This window comes from Scylla paramamosain, chromosome 12 (assembly GCF_035594125.1).
Source record: "Scylla paramamosain isolate STU-SP2022 chromosome 12, ASM3559412v1, whole genome shotgun sequence".
Taxonomy (NCBI): domain Eukaryota; kingdom Metazoa; phylum Arthropoda; class Malacostraca; order Decapoda; family Portunidae; genus Scylla; species Scylla paramamosain.
This window is the reverse complement of record NC_087162.1, coordinates 25,947,048-25,965,663: the sequence shown is the minus strand read 5'-3', so window position 1 is coordinate 25,965,663 and position 18,616 is coordinate 25,947,048. Positions and strand designations below refer to the sequence as shown.

The 18,616-nt window shown below is 42.0% G+C and overlaps 1 protein-coding gene and 1 long non-coding RNA gene across 2 annotated transcripts in view; one reads left to right on the top strand and one right to left on the bottom strand.

Annotated features, from left to right (window-relative positions):
• Window positions 1-3,844, bottom strand: part of LOC135105969 (uncharacterized) — a 17,973-nt gene extending 14,129 nt beyond the window's left edge. The window contains exon 1 of the long non-coding RNA XR_010271078.1: window positions 3,650-3,844. This is a non-coding gene — a long non-coding RNA (uncharacterized LOC135105969). The remainder of the gene's footprint in view (window positions 1-3,649) is intronic.
• Window positions 1,107-18,616, top strand: LOC135105966 (crustacyanin-A2 subunit-like). Its single transcript, XM_064014701.1, has 7 exons — window positions 1,107-1,474; window positions 14,017-14,104; window positions 14,693-14,838; window positions 15,625-15,819; window positions 16,824-17,024; window positions 17,749-17,845; window positions 18,289-18,616. The coding sequence occupies exons 1-7, from the start codon at window positions 1,325-1,327 to the stop codon at window positions 18,417-18,419; spliced, it is 1,008 nt and encodes a 335-aa protein (XP_063870771.1). The 5' UTR covers window positions 1,107-1,324; the 3' UTR covers window positions 18,420-18,616.

The following is an 18,616-nucleotide window of genomic DNA, read 5'->3' as shown; positions in this document are numbered from 1 at the left end:
GTGTGGTCGCTGAGAATCTGTTCTTTCTCCTGGAAGCCTGGAGGCCGAGACGCGAGGGAATACCTGTGTGTTTATAACCGTAATATATGAGGGCTCTTGTTAATTACTCTAATTTTTCAGAGAATGTCAGCCTGGTATGTACAGGATTTTCATGTAAGGACACTGGCTTAGGCAAAAAAAAAAAAAAAAAAAAAAGTCCACTGAGGTGCCAGTCCCTAAAGCGTACGCCGAAAGGATCATCCAGATTTGGAGGACAAGTATACCCTAATGTACGTACAGTAGATAACAAATATTATTGGTATCGGCGGTGACTGCTTATCGGCTGATTCAATATCGGTTGTTTAAGTTTCGTTCCACAATAGGAGGAACTTGTGAGGCGCACCTTTTCCTTCACTCAAGCAATCACGCGGTGGTGGCAAGCGTTACACATACACATACACATACACACACACACACACACACACACACACGCACACAGTTTATCAGTAAATGGAGCAATAAGGATGTACTTGAGGTTGATAACTGAGTGCAAAACTAGGGCGGTGAGGTGGCCCACTTAGATCACAGTGGTTCTTCTCACCATGAGGAGAGAACGCCCGTGACGATGGTTGGACGAGGTGAGGTAACGTAAGGTATTAACGCTACGCAATGCCTGAAATCGTTCCTGGAAAATCCGGCCATCGAGGCTTTCAGCTCTGGCACTGGTACAACATTTATTTCCCTCCAATGAAACCAGCACATCATCATGCATGGCGTGTGGTGTGTCCTCGCCCTTCATACCCGTCCCTACCAAGCCTCCAGCCACATCTGTTTACACTATCTACTGATTGAGTGGAGAGAGAGAGAGAGAGAGAGAGAGAGAGAGAGAGAGAGAGAGAGAGAGAGAGAGAGAGAGAGAGAGAGAGAGAGAGAGAGAGAGAGACTAGCAGAGTGAAGAGATGGATGACATACAAGGGAGATATGGAATGAGGGAGGGAGAGAAGTGAAGATGTGCTGAGATGGAAGGAGAGAGAAAACAAGGATGGAGGAGGAAGAGGAGGAGGAGGAGGAGGAGGGGGAGGAGAAGGAGGAAAAAGGGTAAGTCGACTTGCGAAAGAGCGAGACGCGATACCTCACAGTGCTTTGGTCGCTGGCGTGTGGACAAGACGCTTCTCCCGGCCCTGTTTGCCTCCGCCGCTCTCACGCCATTGCGCCCTTCTCTTCCCTCTCTGCCTTTTGCTTCCCTTTGCCGTGCACAAGATACTACACTCCCTCCTGCCTGACACACAACACTGCTGACCTTCTCGTGTAGTGATCAAGGCGCTTTAGTTTCCATCTGAGAGAAATGACGGGGCTGTGGCGCGTTTGGGCGGTGGCGACAGTGACGACGGCATGCTGTGCGCGCCTCTGCCATGCTGTGTTCGGCATTCCAAGTTTTCTGGAGTTTGGAAACTGCGCTGAAGTCACCCTTAAAGAAAATTTTGATCCCATGAAGGTAAGTGTAAACTCTCAGCTTTTTCTATCATGTGTGGTTTTATAATATACAGTGAGCAGCCAAGAGACCACGTGGCTCTGCTCCAGGCGGTTCGGCCGTCCAGCCGCGACTCTAACGGCTCTCGCTATTTCGTTATGCACAACATTTTTTGTTCTTCCTCCAAGCAGATGTTATTTACTTTTGTAATATAACCCAGTCATGCGGTCCCACTCAGTCTGCCTGACACACACACACACACTTTCGTTTTAAGATCCCGTTTGGGTAGGAACAAAAAGCATATATAAATAGTTTTTTAATATGAAGGGAGCATATGAGCATATGACACAAATAACATGACTGGAAAAGGATGAACACTTGAATATTTGGAGTGTTTATGAAAACCACATCATGATAGAATACAATAAACAATAAGGTAAAGATGAATGAACAAGATAAGTTCCTCAGCTAAGTTACTAAATCGCGGAGTCAGTAATAAGAAAAAAACTCTTTTCCGCTTTCTATACTTGTCAGGAGACAGTTTTAGAACGAAAAAAAAAAAAAAATAGAAAAATTTACGATGCCGCTGATAAAGAAATGAAAGAACAAAGGAAGAAAACATTTAGTTTCTTACAGCATTACACATTACTACGTTTCGGTGAAGGTAGATAATGCCAATGAAGAAAGCCACATAATGTCAATGAACAAAATTATTTACAGACAAATAATTTAACTGCGATTTACTGTCACTAAGCGCCTTCATGACAATGGCTAGCACGCCTGGCTACGACTCTGCGGATCCCGGTTCGAATCCACTTATCTTGTTGATTCATCTTTACCTTATTATTTATTTTATTCTATTATCATGATGCGGTTTTCGTAAACACTCCAAATATTCAAGTGTTCATCTATTTCCGGCCATGTTATTTGTGTTATTTGGCTCAGATCACAAAGCTGTTCATCCTTCCTTCATGTTGATAAATAAGTGAGGAAACCTGGGGAAAATAAGCTGTGGAAAAACGGATGTCCCAGCGGCCCTGCGTCCCGGGTTGAGAGATATGGAGATGGAGATGAGCGCCGAGGCCACACACACAGCTATGAAGCATGCCCCTAACTTTACTGCTAGTGGCGTCTTTCGAAAGCATATTCCAGATTTGTTCCAACCCATCATATTAAGCTCAAAGAGAAGCCATAGTAGTCAGCGGGTTAAATGTGACTGATTGTACCAAGTTACCTTTACGTAACTCTTTGAAGAGAACATGCGGCGTGCTTTTCTCCTCACCACTGGCTTGAGATTAGAAGCCGTTCATCGCTAAGCCGCCACCAGGCCGATCGCTTCCCTGGCCACAAACGCCTGCCAGGAAACATACACTTCCCAAAGAGTTACCGTAGTCTTACAAAACTAAATGAATGTGAAATACTGACAAGACAAAGTAATTGGTGTAGCTGCCTACTGCACTTCCACAAAAATAGGCGACAGGCTGAGATTACGACATATGGTGCTGGAGAGATAGAACTTGTTAATAACGGTGTGAATTTTACTCTAAATAGCCATTAAGCGCAAAACACCTTCAATGAAAAGGACATACCTACTAAACAATAGGTTATGTTATGTACAGGAAAGACTTCTCACACACACACACACACACACACACACACACACACACACACTACATGCATGTATACATATAGATACATATCAGGAGTGGCTGTCAGGCGAAGCTAAATGATCAGGTCACGTCAAGTAAATGCTCGTCAAAATCAACTTGCTCGTCCACTAAAGACAATCCCAAGCATCTTTTCGTCTGAGCCGCGCACCGCCATCGATGGTATTGTACTAACCAACCTGCAAATATGCCGATTAAAAAACTAAACTTCCATTCGTCTAAAGTTACTGAAAAGCCATTCATTAGACTCGGTTCCGTACATCTCGCCCCCCTCCCCTCTCCCTCCCCATCTCTCTCTCTCTCTCTCTCTCTCTCTCTCTCTCTCTCTCTCCCCAAACACACACACACACACACACACACACACACACGAATGTCATAATGAAAGTAACAAACAGTATGTAGAGACCTGAGCAGCTGTTACAGAAAGCAAGAGAAACAGAAGAACGGAAACTCTAGAGATCATCGAAATCTTAATGGCGCAACACATTGAAGATGGAGGGCTGCTAACCTTCGTATTCACATTTCACGTTACCTGTGATGAGGCTGCTGCGTTGATCCCCTGAACCGCAGCGAGGCCTTCACACACACACCAGCACAACACTGTAAGGTAAAACTGCACATAGATTGTCACGTTCACGTATTATATCAACCACCGGCCAGCCGGTCTGTGTGTCTCTCTCTCTCTCTCTCTCCTCTCGCCTGGTGACCCACACGGCCTCTCCACCTTCTCCCACAATGCACTACGCTTTCATACCGTGACGTAAGCATACCGGCCACTTTTTTTCCTACATGTACTCCTCAAGTGTTTTATGACAGCGTATCGTATTGACAAATATTTCAAGAACAAGACAAATACTTAACACAGTCCATTTATTTAATGTTGGGGATCAATATTCGGTCAGAAATATAGAAGTCAAGTCCGAATCGAACCTCCGGAACTTCAAACAGTCTCGCGAACCTTGTGAGATGCTAACACAAGAGCAGTGCTTTTTATGTATCACCATCAAGTTTGTTCAGTAGCCATTGTGTGTATACGTACACTGACCGTCAACACTTCACTACTACTACTACTACTACTACTATTTTTCGTCCTTTTCGTTTCCCCTCTTAGATATAAAGATAAACTGTTAAACCGCTTTAACTATTACCTCATTTCTTCAGCTGCAAGTGGCGCTGTCTTTGAAAATGCTGCTCAAAAACCTGTACTTGCACCACAGCATTTCACTAAGTCTGAGCCGCAGCCATAGCAGTCAGGGAGATAATTTAGAAATCTTGCTCGGTCAGGCTTCCTCGTCCTCTTCCCACAGCAGGGTCACGATCTCTTTTCACCTCGACCTTGACCGAGCAAAGGCGACTGAGAGAGAGAGAGAGAGAGAGAGAGAGAGAGAGAGAGAGAGAGAGAGAGAGAGAGAGAGAGAGAGAGAGAGAGAGGGGGGGGGGGAAGTACGTTTTGGCGGTGTTTGTTGCAGATGACGATCATGATAATGCTGATGATGATGATAAGGAGGAGGAGGAGGAGGAAGAGAAAGAGGTAAAGGATGAGGAAATAGGCGAGAAAGAGGGAAAGGAGGAGGAGGAGGAGGAGGGAGGAGGAGGAGGAGGAGAGGAGAAGGAGGAGGAAGAAGAAGAGGAAGTGGAGGAAAAAAGTAGCATATATTGTCCGTGACCTAAATAAGCAGAAGAAAATGTTACTTTTCTATCAGCCGTATTTCTATTGAGGTTTTTAAAAGGCAATGCTGATTTTTTCCGTCTCCTTCCCTCTCACCATGACACGAAATATTTCCCAATCTTTAGCCCGTCAGCAGCACACGCCTTGTCCTATGATTACTTTTTGTGCCCCGCGCCTCACACACACACACACACACTGACCTCTCCTCCCTCACACACGTCCACCCACTCACCGGACAAAAACTCACAGAAAAAATAAGTAAGGAGAAGAAAAACTCACCGAAATAAATATATGTCAGACATGTTCTCTTCTTTGGAGGTTCGCCTCTGTCATCCTGCAACATCGTGTTCTTGACTAATTCCCAATGTTATCAATAATAATGTAAAAAAGATGGATGGGAATGACCAACAATGAAAAAAAATATGGTCAAAAGTGAAAAAGGGAAGTATAATCTCAATGAAAGTCCTTGCATTAATACCTGTAGTTACTGCTCCTTTGCATTTCAGAGTTGATTGTTGACAGCACTGCTATCGTATTCACTCATTTTTTGATATTTTCTTCACGTTTCTAAAGAATCTCGTTGTAAAGCGTTACATCAGGTTTCAAATTATGTTCCGTTTTTCTCCTCTTTAGATATTGTTCGGTGAATTTTTTTTTTTTTTTTTTTTTTTTGTCTTCCATAGATATTTTTCAGTGACTTTTTTGTTCAGTGAGTTTTTGTCTAGTGAGTTTGTTCGGTGAGTTTCTTTTTTTTTTTTTTTTCGCGCCCCTCCCTCCCTCCTCCCTCACACACGCCCACCTCCTCCTCCTCTTCCTCCTCCTCCTCCTCCTCCCTCACACACGCCCACCCACTCCTCTTCTTCCTCCTCCCTTACACACGCCCACTGACTCCTCCCTCACACACGCCCACTCACTCTTCCTCCTTCTCCCTCACACACGCCCACTCACTCTTCCTCCTTCTCTCTCTCACACATACGCCCACCCACTCCTCTTCATCCTCCCTCACACGCCCAGTCACCCACACCCATACACTCCCCACACCCATAAGCTTCCCGCCCTTTCTGCTCCCCACACGCCCAGTAGGTATCCTCCCCACACCCGTAGGCTCCCCACCTCCCCGCCCCATCCCTTTGCCGGCCTCTGCACGACCAGGCGCGGGAACACCCAAGAAAAAGCGTCTTGCCAGATTACTGACGTAACTTTCCTTTTCTTGCGTCACCAGGCGAATCTATGAGTTATACAAGTGTGTGTGTGTGTGTGTGTGTGTGTGTGTGTGTGTGTGTGTGTGTGTGTGTGTGTGTGTGTGTGTGTGTGTGTGTGTATGCTTGCTTAAACCAGAGGAAATTTAAGACGTTGAGAGAGAGAGAGAGAGAGAGAGAGAGAGAGAGAGAGAGAGAGAGAGAGAGAGAGAGAGAGAGAGAGAGAGAGAGAGAGAGAATAAGGATAAAAGAAAGACCTGTATTCTGAAACATTTTTCTGTCTCACCACGACTATTTTCAAATACCACAGTGACGATTAGCTGAGTTTTCAAAAGTGCTTTTGCTGTTAATTATGTAGAAACCTTGTTAATCTATCACTAGAATTGTGAAAACGTCATTAAAAACCAATGTAACTCCAGTTAAAGCCTTTCAAAAATAGACAGAGTGCGGCGCAGAAACGTTTCTGAATATGGTCAACATGTGTGTACGAGGCCACAGGAATGGGGGAAAGGCACGCCGTTTGCAGCGTAAGAGTAGCAAGGACCGTGGAGAGATCGACAAAAGACAATAAGACAGAGTGTTTGCCCTCGGGGAGAAATCGGCTATTGCAGCTTAGTTTATTCTTTCAAGAGGGAGGTTTCAAGACGATTTTCCCCCAGTTTTGGATAATTTTTTTGTCCCTTTCATTTAAGAACTGGCACCTCGATGGAACTTTTTTTTTTGTAGTCTTAGGCCGGTGTCTCATGTAAAAACACGAAATAGACAAAATTTATTCATATAGTTTTATGTGCAATGGAACATATGTATTCAGACACTTATATGTGGCTCGTCAATTCGCAGTGTGTTGAGCTTGTGGCGGTGTTTTCCTTCAAGTTGCGTCATTCAGCTGTCTCGGAGCAGATCCAGCCAGTGTTGCACCGCTCGCTGGCCGCCCCTCTCGTGTAAGCGACAAGAAAGAGCTTGCTTGTGTAACCTGCCTGAGAGAGAGAGAGAGAGAGAGAGAGAGAGAGAGAGAGAGAGAGAGAGAGAGAGAGAGAGAGAGAGAGAGAGAGAGTTTCCAGTATGTATTTCCGTAATTTCTGTTTGCGAACAGAAATAATAATAATAATAATAATAATAATAATAATAATAATAATAATAATAATGACTGATATGACTGATAGATAGATGAATGAAAGAATAATGTGATAAATATTTAACTAAACGAAAAAAAAAAGGTACATCATTCGCCAAGCAGCATTCGCCATCGCCGCTACCACCGCTAAAGATTAATAGTAATAATGCTAAGAAAAAAAAGATAATAATAACAATAATTCTTCGGTGCTAACTAGAAACCAGCAATGGACAATCTAAACTGGACATTCGTGCTGACGAAGAGCAGTGCAATGCTGCGAGCTGCCTACTTTTAACCCACCTGAAGAGGAAGTAAGCATGGGAGGCCTTCACTCAGCCGGTCCTCTCCGCCGCCACTTCCCGGGAACCAGCGAGGCGGCACGTGGACCGTGACAGCCCCACGCTACTCGTGAAGGCTGACCCATAGATATTTTTTACTCCAAGTGCTGCCACATGTGTGTGTGTGTGTGTGTGTGTGTGTGTGTGTGTGTGTGTGTGTGTGAGAGAGAGAGAGAGAGAGAGAGAGGAGAAGAGAGAGAGAGAGAGAGAGAGAGAGAGAGAGAGAGAGAGAGAGAGAGAGAGAGAGAGAGAGAGAGAGAGAGAGAGAGTTCACGCTTGAGCTCCGCCAAGGCAAGTGAAACACGTCGTATGTCTCTCTTTGAGTGAGTGAGAGAGAGAGAGAGAGAGAGGAGAGAGAGAGAGAGAGACGAGAGAGAGAGAGAGAGAGAGAGAGAGAGAGAGAGAGAGAGAGATTACATAACATGGATTATCATTATTATTTTTATATCTAAATAAGGAAAAAATTCAAAGTCTTCAAGCAACATTTTTTCCGCAGCTCATTTGATTTAATCTTATTTCATTTATTTATTATATATTTACTATTTATCCATTTATTTATTTGATCTATTTATTTTATTTATTTATTATTTTATTTGTTTATTTATTTATTTATTTTTTTTTGCGAGAGGAGGGCAAGATTAGCGACTCTTGACTCTGAATGCCACATAATTCCTCTTTTTTTTTTTTTGCGTGTGTGTGTGTGTGTGTGTGTGTGTGTGTGTGTGTGTGTGTGTGTGTGTGTGTGTGTGTGTGTGTGTGTGTGTGGTTTAAAGCAAAGAAAACTTATTTAAAACTTTTCATCAGTATTTTTTTCTCTCACTATTTTAGCTGCAGATAAATTAGAAGGAGGAAGAGTGGTCATGTATTCCATAAACAAATTCATTAATAAATAACTAAATACAAATCACATAGAGGAACACGTGGAAAGCAAAACAGGAATTTCAAATTGTCCCGAACGACAAAATAAAACAAATGAATAAATAAATAAAATAAATAAATGAAAATTATTTATCAATCGAGCCACGAAACACAAACAATATCTCATAACTAAACACAACACACACACACACACACACACAAGACAAACGTGCTTATATAATTCAGTCCACGTCAATGAACCATCTAATATACAAGCCATCCTTTCATCCATCCAATCAATCAACTGACTAGCCATCCATCCACTCAGTCAGCCATCCAGCTAGACATTCATCCATCTATCAAGCCAACCCACAAACCAATCATCCCGCGACAAGTCCACAGATCCGCCAGACCATTCAGCCAGATAGATGAATAGGTCGCCCGTCAGCCAGCTAGCTAGCCACATCATCCACCAGTCAGTCAGCCGTCAATCAGCCAGCCAGCCAGCTCGCCTAGCCAGTCAGTTCGTCGCTCAGCCCGCCCGTCACCTCGCCAGCCAGCGCGTCACCGCAACTAATGAAGAGTGACAGTCGCTCTCGTCACCTTTATAAGTCAATTTGCATGTGTGAAGCGAGAGTACATGTGATACTCGGAGCACGTGTAGCAGGCGGCAGCGATGATGATGTTAATGAAGGATACAAAGGAACTAAAACATGGGAGTACCTTCAATAGTAGCTTCAATAACCCACTACAGGAAAGTTGAGGACAGGCAGGGCAGTGGAGTGCTGGCCTGCATGTGGTGTGGCAAGAATGCCTTCCAGACGCGTATTACTGCATGTAGGTCCCTACCTAGGCTGCGACACCACCAGTAACGCCTCTGTCCGTCCCACGAATTCTCCAGCACCTTAACGAACACCAAGAGCGTCCGTGCGTGGCTCACTTCAAGGTATGCGGTGCCACATCTCTAAGGAAAGCATTTTTTTACTTAAGGTGCAACATCACCAGTAACGCTTCTGTCCACCCCACGAGTCGTCCAGCGCCTCTCTGAACAAGTAAGCGTGGCCGTGCGTGTCTCACTCCAGTGACACCAGACTCTCCTCTCCTCTAACTGACTGTCTCTCTCATCGCCGCAATATTGCATCTCTAGCTGTCTTCTACCGCTATTTTCATGCTAACTGCTCTTCTGATCTTGCTAACTGCATGCCTCCCCTCCTTCCGCGGCCTTGCTGCACAAGACTTTCTTCTTTCTCTCACCCCTATTCTGTCCACCTCTCTAATGCAAGAGTTAACCAGTATTCTTAATCATTCATCCTTTTCTCTGGTAAACTCTGGAACTCCCTGCCTGCTTCTGTATTTCCACCTTCCTATGACTTGAATTCCTTCAAGAGGGAGGTTTCAAGACACTTATCCTTCAATTTTTGACTACCGCTTTGGACCTTTTTTATGGGACTGGCATCTCAGTGGGCTTTTTTTTTTATTGGATTTTTTTTGCCCTTGGTCAGCGTCCCTCCTAAATAAAAAAAATAAAAAAAGACTGAACACACATCTAAGGAAAGCAGCGATCTTTATCTGAGCTGCGACACCACCAAACATCTAGAGTGGCCGTGCGTCACGGTGCGTTCCAGAACGTACCTATAGAAAAAGCACCGATGCTGTTAGTCTATACGCATTCAGCGAATAAAAAAATAAAAGAAAATACCATCAAGGGTGTCATGTACTGGAATTTTGTTTCTTCTTGACTGATCAGGAAGGAGATGGAGGAGGAGGAAGAAGAAAAAGGAAAAGAAGTAATAGAAGAAAATAACAAGAACAATAAAAGCAACAAGAAAAACATGGGCAAGATTCCTCATAAGAGACAGCAGACAGACAATAAAACTGACAAATAAGTAATGTAGATCTGGTAAAAGAATTATGTAATAGGCACTACCTTGCATGGAAAAAAAAAAAAAAATAGATATAGGAGTAGAATTAGAAGGAAATTAGAGACACGTTAGAGAATCTAACGCCAGTATTAGAAGAATTGTGCAAGAAATGAACAGGACGTTCATACCTAACATAACAGCCAAGCTTAACTATAAACGTCCCATTGGGTGGAGATTAAATCGTCATTCATTTTGCTTGATATTATTGGCTATGGAAATCTATGACGTATACCTAGGCACCTCTCGGACAATACTCGTCACTTTTAGCGTCAGTAGCAGCAACCCGTGTCGCTCTGTCACGAGTTACTCATAGACTTAGACTCTGACCAAGACACAAGAGTCTTAATAACTTTGCTTATAATCTTAATCGTGTGATTGAGTAGTAAAGAAATGCACTGTTGTTAAGCTGTAAAGACAATTTATTTTTCTAAATAAATCGCAACACGCCAGACTAACTTTGATAACCCACTTGCACAAGGATGTTGTGAGTGATGAATATTGAGAAAGAAAATAGTCGACTCCGATACCAAGCTACGCCCACTGACACATAGCCGTCACAGAGGTAGAAGTCACAATTAGGGCGGACGGAAACATAACATAAGATGGGCTGCCACTTGTAGGCCTGGTGAATTTTTGTAGCTTCCCTTATGTTCTTATGTTCTTATGTAACTAGATGAGGTCAGAAGGTTTGCTGAAGTGACCTGAAATACACAGGAAGCCGACAAGGATGGTGGTGATGGTGATGATGGTGATGATGATGGTAATGGTGATGATGGGGGTGATGAAAGATGTCACGACTCGTAACACCAGTAAGGATGTTCGCACTTCACACAATGCCAGTAAGAATTTCTCTTTGTGAAAAAAAAAAAAAAAATTCAACTTATTTCCATCTATCATTCCTATCCATAGATTTGTCTAATCTTTTAAAGTTCCCCATTGACTCGGCACTAACAACCTGATTGCTAAATATCCTATTCACCTACTCTATTTGAGAACCAGTTTCTTCTTGTCTCTTTCCTTAAACGTAACTTCACGAAGCTTTGCGGAGGACGCAATGATATTGTCATGTCACAATTATGTTAGGTAGCTCCGCATGCCGCCCGCTGCCACCACACCAACGGGTCGACAGCCAGCAATGTAATTCCGGAAGCTGTGGAATGTAGAGCCGAGAACACTCGCCGCTGGCGAGATTGCAATAAACCTTCATTGCTACGGGCTGACTACATGTGACCCTCCTGCTATGTTATGTTATGTTATGTTATGCTATGCTATACTATGCCATGTATTTACACTAAACTGCAATGTCTGCACACATTTATCGACCAACCAGAAAGAACTGATGGGTGACCTGCGTGACTGCTGACCCAGTCGGGTCGTCGTACGAACAGTTAATCGAAACTGCTCAAATACCTATCGATAAGGTAAAAATTTGAGGCTTATCTCCGTCTGTTGTTGTCTCGAGTCAGTGATATGAAAGTCCATGACTAAAATCTACTGACTAGCAGACTTTGCCTCCGGTGACTCCACGGAGCATGGGAGTCTCCGCTGGCTGTGAATAGCGTCTTGCATTTCTTTAGTGACAAGACTCTTTCGACTTCTTTCTACAATGTGATAGGAGATATTTGGGTTTTCATGCTTTTTTTTTCCCCATGAAAAGAGATGGAGCGACTGCGTGGAAGAGGATGCAAGACAGAAAGCAGAAGCATATACGATAGAACCACTTGGAGGAGGCTCATCTGAAACAGCGATCCCGTATAGAGAAACAGGACACAAGCCGAGGTGAAGGAGATGGGTGTTTCTATTATTCCACTGATTCTGCATTATCAAAAAGGAACATCATCCATCTCTGTGGCTCCTGAAAACACATCACATGAGAACACGGGACTAAGTTGCGTGCCTGCTAACAGGACACAAGTACCATCAGTTTTGTTACGAAGTTACCCCATACCTCGCACCGTTACATCAGGGTACCGCACCGTCTTGACAAGCCAATCTGATATTAACTAGCCCTCTGGCATGAAATGATAGCCGTGGATCACATTTCTGCGCGGCAAGGGTCGAGAGGTGATCGGACCAAGGACGGGGGAGATAAAGGAATCATTTTGGCATCACCGAGGAGTGGAGAGTCTCGATGGTCCGCCTCGAATACTCCAGCCAATGATTGCGGCCCTTGAGCTCCCTATCGCCGTGCAAATTTGACGCTTTGTAGGGTATCTATTGCTGCTCACAAGTTACGTGCGTGTCAGTTAAATACAGAAGCCATATTTTGAAACACGTCTGGCCCCACCTCCACTACTTTGAATGGGTTTTAGTGGTAGATTAACAACACTTCTACATTATTAACAGGTGAAACTCTCTTGAGAACCCAAATAATCTCTATGGCCTTTGAAAATAATCGTGGTGAGAGAGCAAAGTATAAGGGTCCATTTATTGGTCGAAGTGTAACCTTTGTATCGACATCTCCTGATATTCCTCTTGGGGTGTTTTTAATAGTTATACTCTTCCGCTGTTGTTCCCTCTGCTTCCACATTTCAAACACTATTGTCTTACTTCCTTCACCAGTTTTCATTAAATAGCATTTCTCCAATTATACTGTTTTTCCTCTTCTATGTATATGGTCTTTCTATTAATTTTATTCAAAGATCTTCATAATCTCTCTCTCTCTCTGACCACGCCCTTCCATTGGTTTTATACCGGTTCGAACCATCTTTACTAAACGCACATACAATATTTACGTAACAGCGAAGCAGCACTTCCTCACCACTGCAGTCTGACACTTTCGCATCTGTCACACTTGTAAAATTCAAGAAAATCAACAACTTAACTCTCGATATAAAGTTGAGCTTCACTAATCTAAAACTGAAGACTGTCATAATACGAGAACGTTCCTTATGATTATTTTGCATCATATAATTTTTATTTACTATTACTTTTTCATTAATCAATCTATTTTAGGAAGAAAATATTGTTAACATGTTCCGAGAGAGAGAGAGAGAGAGAGAGAGAGAGAGAGAGAGAGAGAGAGAGAGAGAGAGAGAGAGAGAGAGAGACAGAGACCGCCTCCCACCTGATCATGTTGTGGTGAAAACATGCTCGTGTAAGTCTACGGGTTACGTAAGTGAAATGTGGTGTGTCGATACCGCAGAGTTTACCAACACCTGAAGTTCTCTGGTCGGTTACGGTTTTTAGACCAGGAAACTGTCTAGATGCTCTTTTTTTCTCTTTTTTTTTGCTAAGCCATACCTTTAATTTTGTTTGCACGGATTTTATGACGTATACACATCACACACAAAGAGAAATACATATTTTTTTTAGACAAATATGTCACATTGTGTGGTTTTCATAGTCGTATTGCATTGAAATAATTCATGTATTCATTATTAATATGCAGAAAGTATTAAAATTGTTTGTAAGACACGAGAAGCATATATGAATGACTGCTACAAACCAAACCTTTGAGGTTGCAATGACTGAGGTTAAAGGCTGCAGAGAAAGGAACTTGCCACCTTACTTCATATGACAAGACCCTGGTTTGTGTAGCACTACCTACCCATCGCATATATTGCACAAATGTCTTATCTTTTCGCCTTTTCCCTACAGCCAGGGGTTGACACTTTTTATGAGTCTCCTCCAACTGCTTCTGTGCCTTGCATCTTCCTCTGTGACTCACATCCTTTGCAATTCTGCCATCCCTCTATCTCACTTTCTGTCTTCCCCTCAGTCCTCTTAACTCAAGTGGTGTTTTTCAGGCTGCACAAGTGTGGCCCCTTTAAAACTACATAGCTGGCTTGCTTTGCAGTACTCCGGGCTATGGTTTGACATCGAGAGTGTTCCCAATGAATACCAGTACACCAAGAAGTGTGTCACCCAAAACTACACATGGACAGGTGGGCACTTCTCTCTCTCTCTCTCTCTCTCTCGTGTGTTAATGTATTAAAACATTTCCCAAATCATTTCACTAACAACCATTATGGAAAGCAGTGTATCAATATAAGTTGATAATTCAGGTGGTTAGGCTAAGCTCTCTACTGTGAGGCAATGAACAGAGAGCACAACAGGTTGGCTTTCTTCTTTGGTAAATTGGTTTAGCCCTTTCACTACAATATGCAACAATTCACAACACTAAAAGAGCAATGTATAGAATCTTTATAAGCAACTACATGGAAGAAGGGAATAGAACTTCATAGATTTTACAATTTCTGACCAGCATAATGTTTGGAGGTAGCTATAGAACAAGGAAATATGTCTCCAAGTTGTTAGCAATCAAGGAAAGATGTGCCAAACAGCAGAGAACAACTTAATGAATAGAAGGGTTGATGAGGCATACTTACCACCTTTGCTGTTGAAGTTTGAGGAGCCACAGCCGTGCAGTTTCTATACAGAACACATGGACACAGGTTACTCTGAGCAGATAAAAATAAATGGCTTACATAAGAGCTATGTACAACTTGACTTCTTTTTGTGCCTGGTATCAGGGGAGCAGATGGATGTTGCAACTCGAGGCCTGACAGATGATGATGAAAAAATTCGTCAGATGGCAGTGATGGTGAAAGATGAAAGCCTCCTTGATCCTGCCTCCATGATAGTGCAGGCAGCAGGGGTCCCAGAAGCACCCTACCAGGTACTGTGAAGGAGAAAACAGTGTGTGCAATCCTCCTGATGCAGAAAGCCTTGCCATTTCTGCTTATGAAGTTTGAGGAAGGGTGTAAGTGTAAGTGTGTGTGTGTGTGTGTGTGTTGCAAGAAAAGTACCTAACTTTTTCAAGGTGATAAGAGTGCAGGAATCTTAGTTCTGTTTGAGAGAATAACGATGAAAAGTAAAAACTATCTTGAGGTGTTAGCAGAGCATCTTGAGTCATTTCCTAAGAAATATATGAAGGTAACATTCATGAATGATTTAGCTCCTTACCAAAAGATGGAAATTGATACATATTGTTTGCAAAGTTAAGAGGTCCCTGTCCTGGAGAGTCCTGCAGACTCTACTCATCTGGATAATTAAAAATACATTTGTTACTGGTATTAAAGGCAAATCACATGATGACACCAGTGAACATGGCTGAGGAGTAAAGGAGTTGAAGATTTTGCAAAGCTTGGATAGGGGTCACCTTACTGATTTAGTAAAGTCATTGCCAAGACTCTAGCAAATCACTTAGTTGAAGGAAGGCATGACGAAATGCTGACTTAACCATTCTGGATTCTGTAACAAAACTTATTGCAGTGCTTACAACTTCCACAGTTGTTTATATATATATATATATATATATATATATATATATATATATATATATATATATATATATATATATATATATATATATATATATATATATATATATATATATATATATATATATATATATATATATATATATATATATAAGTGTGTGTGTGTGTGTGTGTGTCTCCAGATCATTGCCACAGACTACCGGACCTATTCCTGTGTGTACTCCTGTTTGGATGGCTACGCTGGCTTCATGGCAGAGTTCATGTGGGTGTTCAGCCGCACACCCTCCCTGCCAGCTGACAAGATCAAGTACTGTCATGACATCTTCAACAACACGGGAGCTGACCCGATGAAGATGGTGCCTGTGGTGCAGCAAGATGTAAGTCCACCCACCTCTGTTTCTTGTCATGCCACACTCACTTAGCTAGGTTGGCAAAGAAGTGGCAAGGGCAGACCAGACTTCAGGCACAATACCAAAGGACACAACTCCATGGCAGGCATACCAAGATTTTTTTTATGTAAGAGAGGCATTGGCCTAAGGCAACAAAAAGAATGAAAAAAAAAAAAGATCCACTGAAATGCCATTCTCTAAAGAAAGGTGAAAGAGGAGCATCCAAATTGGAGGATAAGTGTTTTGGAACCTCCTTCTTGAAAGAGTTCAAGTCATATGAAGAAGAAAGTACAGAAGCAGGCTGGGAATTCTAAAGTGACAGATTGACATCACACATGTGTCTTTATGACTTGACTCTCATTCATGTGATTCACTTAGTCTCAGATAACTACTGTATGATACTGCAGTTAATGACTTTAATATGGGAAAGTTGAATCAGTTAATTAGTTTATATATATATATATATATATATATATATATATATATATATATATATATATATATATATATATATATATATATATATATATATATATATATATATATATATATATATATATATATATATATATATATATATATATATATATATATATATATATATATATATATATATATATATATATATATATATATATATATAATTTTTTTTCAACTTCAGAGACATCATATTTGCTTTGTTTTACAAAGACTTGTCATTAATGAGTATCTGAAATAAATTTATGATTCTTTTATTCACTGATCCAAATATGCAAAAAAGAAGACTTTTCATGAGTATAATGCACTGAAACAGTAATTCACCTTTTAAGAAATGGGGTCACACAAACTACAGTCCTGCCAAGGTTGATGGACAGGCTAGGGCTGGTCCTTTCCATAAGATCATGATGATTCTTCAGTTAACTTATCATCCTTTGTTTTTCTTCCTCTTTCCTGGGACAGAGGTGGTGGGAGGCAGCTGGCAGTGGCTAAAATTTCCTTCTCCTTGCCCTCAGCCATGCCCATACTTTGAGAAGCTGGACAAGATGCTGATGGAGAGTGAGAAACACCTCCTGAAGGTGATGGGTCCTCCCTCATCCTCCAAACCCTTCACACCCTCAACCATCCCACCAAACCTTCCCCCCACCACATCACGGCCTAGGGTGCAGGACAATAACATGCAGGAGCAGATGAATGTTGTTCATGAGGAAGAAGAGGTAAGAGCAATGAAAGGAAGGAAGAGGAGCCTTTCCATTTAAACTTCAAGCTTCCTGGTCAGCTTCCTAATGTCAGCTTCTAAGAGGGGGATGGGAGAGCCTTAAAGATACATATCAGTAAATTTTACTGGTGGCAAATGATGATGAAATAAGGGTTTCTTGCACATGAAAGGCGCATATATGTTATGTATGAAGAGTGCATGCTTAATGGTAGTATAAGACGTGGGCTCAAATTGTCAGGAAGGAGCCATGTGAAATATCACTTTGAGTGAGGGGAATGGTACATAATATATGCACTTCTAGAAGTGACCCTTAATTGACTATGTGCAACCAAGCCCACTCTGGATGGTCTATATGGTCACCAACTAGTGGAGTGGTTTTGTACCCAACTTGTAGGAGTGCAATGCATTTGTGTTTGATGCCAATATAACATCTTTATGAAGTGAATATAAAGACAAGAATACCTGAAGATAAAGTATCATTGCTGGGATTAGGTCAAGCTTCTTTCTTTTCACTGTACTAGTTTGATGAATGAAAATAATTTTTTACTTCAGCATAGCCACCAGTCAAATGTACGCATATCAGTGGCCACTGGTGTCTGAGTAGTCACCAGTCACTGTGATGGCATGCAAGGACATGCCAAACAGAAACCTAGTTTCATATTTTAGGACATGTTAGTAATGTCAGCTCTTGATCAGTTTCCTTTCCTTTCCTGTTCCTCAAGGACCTGAAGCATGATCTGAAAAGCAGCAGCAGAAGTCATGATCCACCGAAGAGAGCCAATGGTGGCAGGACCCGTGACTCACCAAGCAAAGTCAACGGTATGTCCTAGTGGAGGCAGCAAACTCTCTTGCTTCAAGTTCCTAAAATATTACCAAATTTACAGAAAATTAATATATATGTCACATCCACAAAATCTGGAGCATGTGCAGGAAGTACTGCCACAAACATCTTGTGGTTGGCTGCCAGACACGATAAATTTCTCATGTATAGAGTTCTTGAGGGTTATGATTAAGATTCTCCAGCTTGTGAAGCAGGATCAGTGAGCACTTCTCTTTCTTTCTTCATCCTCTCAACAATAGTACACTCCTTGACTTAGCAACAAAGGTTCTACTAACAATGATATAATCACTGTGTATATTTATAACAATGATTTTTCTGATTGATTCACAAGTAATCCACATGCCACAGTAAAAATTTACACCTCACTTATATAACATTTAATATCCATTAAAGTATATAACAATGGGTCTAATGTTTATAGAAGTGGCTGCTATCCCACCCCACGGGTCATCAGTGAGGGATGCCGAGAGGACAGACCCAAGCACCAGCTCCACCTTTGTTCCAGCCATCCAGCTTCTCTTCCTCCTCCTCACATTCCTGCTCTGCTTCTAGAAAATACAGAGGATAATATACTGAAGATGTACAAACCACTCACTGGAACCCAGCTGTGTGTACTTGTACTCTTCATGAGTAAATTCAAATGTTTTCTGAAAAGTGTTAACAGCAGTGGTTACCTTGCCACTCACTCTCTCTCTCTCTCTCTCTCTCTCTCTCTCCAAAGATTTATAATAAAAGCCTGTTTTTGACTA